This window comes from Indicator indicator, chromosome 14, assembly GCF_027791375.1.
Source record: "Indicator indicator isolate 239-I01 chromosome 14, UM_Iind_1.1, whole genome shotgun sequence".
In the NCBI taxonomy this organism is placed as follows: domain Eukaryota; kingdom Metazoa; phylum Chordata; class Aves; order Piciformes; family Indicatoridae; genus Indicator; species Indicator indicator.
In genome coordinates, this window is record NC_072023.1 from 9,810,029 (window position 1) to 9,813,063 (window position 3,035).

Sequence of the window (3,035 nt, forward strand, 5' to 3'; positions counted from 1 at the left end):
CCTTTATTCCTCAGGTCTGCACTTGTTAAACAACAAGGGGAAAGAAGAGGAACTACATTACAAAGACAGAAATGCACTCATAGCTCAGGCATATGATTTCCCCCAGTCATTTACAAGGACAGCATTATTTATATTGATGAGTCAGTAGAAACCACAGGAAGAGTTGTCCTTTCTCAGTACTGGGTTTTCTCAATGACCTCCATGAGCCCATTCTGTGCTTCCCAGATGACTTTTCTTTAAGGCACTGCATGTGGAGGATGACTTCAGATAGAAGTGTGAGCCCCCTTCACTGGATCGTGCATTTCTCCCTCTCCCTGGACTGACCTTCCCTGAGAACTTTCGATTTGATGTACTTCAGGTCACTGTTGACACTTGGCCGACGAACAAAGGGGGAGATCATGCCGTAGGCGTCCATGTCCTTGACTCGCCGCATCCGGAAGGATTTCTGTTGGAAAGTGTCACCATACTGGATGGAGATTTTCCTGTGGAGGGAAGGGCTCATTTCATGAGGTAGCTTGGCCATGCTGAAGAGGACATAGAACATCTCATCCACATTGGTGTTCTTCTTGGCTGAAACTTCGAAGTAAGCACAGTTTTCATCACTGGAGACAAGGTCCTCGCCTTCATCTGAGCTTACCTTGCGGAATACTTCACTGTGGTCATTTTTGTTGCCACAGATCACCATAGGGAGGTCAGCTGATTCCTTGGTCTTGTTCTTCAGGCAGGATTTGACCTCAAGGATCTGTTTCTGGAGCCTCTTGACTTCATCAAAAGATTCTCTGTTGTCCAAGCTGAATACCAGAATAAAAACATCCCCTGCAATTAAAAAAAAAAAAAAAAGGTACTGTAAAGCCTTGCTGGTCACAGCCTGTGTCAGAGGAGCTAATGTTAAAAAAAAATCAATAGGTTTATTTGCCATCTCTTCCCCATAGTCTTAATTTGGTCCTTTTGAATCTATTCACTCAGCTATACTTTAAATCCAGTCCTTCTAATTCAACTCCCCACGCCTTTCTGTAGTGCCATGGAAAAGACTCGTCAGTGACGTTACTTCAGCCATATCTGATTTTCTTCTTAGGTTGCACTGGACTTACAAGTTAAGGCCCATTTTAAACCTGTTTCTATCTCAGCTCTGCTTCTTTGCTTTTCTTTTCTCTTCCTTTCTTTTATATCTCTGTGCAAAACACAGCCTGTTCTGACCCCAGAAGGAGTGGAGAGCCACTCAGCCTTGACTCTTTGGTTACACAGTACAAAAAGCAACACCTGAACTGGGGCTTTACAGCTAATCAGTCCTCAACACCTAAGTCAGGAAGGAGAGGTTTTCCATTGTGCAGTGCTCTGCTGTCATGTAATTTGCTCAAGAGAATCAGATCATGGAAAGAAAAGAAATACAAAAATGACACAGATCCCTTGGCATTTCCTTTTGACATTTCCCGACTTACAATTCCTTTTGCAAATATAAAATAACACAAATCATTGCCTGTTGCATGACGTTCATGTGGAACATGCTAAGAGAGCTTCCAAGGACAAAAGCTCACATCCACATCCCAGAAACTGGCCCTAGGACTTTGCCAGACATGGACACCAGCCTAGTCAGATGTCAATGTCATGTTTCAGCTAGAAGGTTACACAGCAAATACAGGAAGCAAGTCTGTTGTGAGTTGTGGCTGAATATATCTCCACTTTCACAACTGAAGATTACATCTTAGCTCACAACAGGAACAACTTGACCAGGAGAACGTACAAGATGAGCCCACCATTTTCTTTCTCCCCCCTCTTTTAACACATTTGATAAGCCATAGACTAAGAAGAAAGGGCAAAAGTAGAACTGTCCTTGGAATATTAAACCAAGGGCATCAGGCTGGAAATTTTAGGGAAAAAAAATCTTTGAGATTTTCTTGTTTGGAATTCCATTCCTGTGACTTTTACATTTGTTTGTCACTGCTTGGGTCTCGTAACAACATGATTATTTTGTCCCTTGATGCATTTCATGCCCGTGAGATTTTATTCAGCCATTTATTTGTGACTGCAATAAAAAATATGGAGTAGGAAGGGAAGGTAGGAGGGAAATAGACTACAGAGAAATCTCAATTTCAGACCTTCACCCAGTGGACTTCTTTGCAGCTAATATGCTTTCAATAGTGCCTGGAGCATCCTAGCCAAGAAATATCTCTCTAGAGCAGTGCATCTTGCCACGAAAATCAAGCAATTTCTTTAGCTGCCTCTTGAGAAATAGTCATCTCCAGGCTACAGTTTCCAGGCTAACGTCAGTTCTTATTATCTTTCACTCACTGTTCCCCACCTGCAGACTTCCCCCCCAATTTCTCACCTGTCAGGATAGAAAGCCTCCTCATAGCAGGAAAAGGATGATTCCCAGAGGTGTCAAGGATGTCCAGCTGATACATGTCTCCCCGGATGTTGTAGACCTTGCGATGAAAATCCTCAATGGTGGGAGTGTACTGGTCCTCAAAGCGGCCATTGAGGAAACGGGAGACAATGGAGCTTTTGCCCACTCTGGAGGCTCCCAGCACTACCATGCGGTATGAGTTCTTGGCTGGCACATTCAGGTTGCAGTTTCCACCAGACATAGTCTTCATCATTGCTTGATCCTGAAAGAGGAAATAACAGAGTTGGAGGAAAGACCAGAAACTAAAGGGACGACGGAGCAGGGCAACTCCTTGCCGCAAGCTTGTGCTCTGGAGTGTAGCCCTGGTTAAGAGATGAATGATCCATAGAGAAATCTTCTCATTGGAAATGATTCACTTTTTCAGTCTCATGTTGTTGATACATATTTTTTTTTTCATTTATTTTAAAGTCATATAAAAATGAAGGCATGAGGATTGAAAATAGGATGGGCTTGAATTGTAATTTGCTGTTTTATTTAACATTGAGGGCTCATTTTATTGCCTGTGCTCAACTTAGACACTGAGTTCCTTTCCACCATCTGCGTCACTTAGATATTACCAGATTTGTTCAGCAGAGCTTGGGTCTCATTTAGATACATAAACACAGAGGTCAGATTTCCCAATGTATTGCAC

General features: G+C 42.8%; 1 protein-coding gene across 1 annotated transcript; it reads right to left on the reverse strand.

Annotated features, from left to right (window-relative positions):
* Positions 1 to 286: 286 nt before the first annotated feature.
* RASD2 (RASD family member 2) lies at positions 287 to 2,597 on the reverse strand. The gene is made up of 2 exons (XM_054386848.1): positions 2,327 to 2,597; positions 287 to 816 (listed from the first exon to the last, which is right to left on the reverse strand). Exons 1-2 carry the CDS (start codon positions 2,595 to 2,597, stop codon positions 287 to 289), a joined length of 801 nt encoding a protein of 266 aa, XP_054242823.1.
* Between the last annotated feature and the right edge of the window lie 438 nt (positions 2,598 to 3,035).

Coding starts and splice junctions, on each gene's coding strand:
- RASD2 (XM_054386848.1), bottom strand. CDS start 2,597: ATGATGAAGACTATGTCTGGTGGAAACTGCAACCTGAATGTGCCAGCC. Junction 817..2,326: donor GAGGCTTTCTATCCTGACAG/GTGAGAAATTGG, acceptor TTTTAATTGCAG/GGGATGTTTTTATTCTGGTA.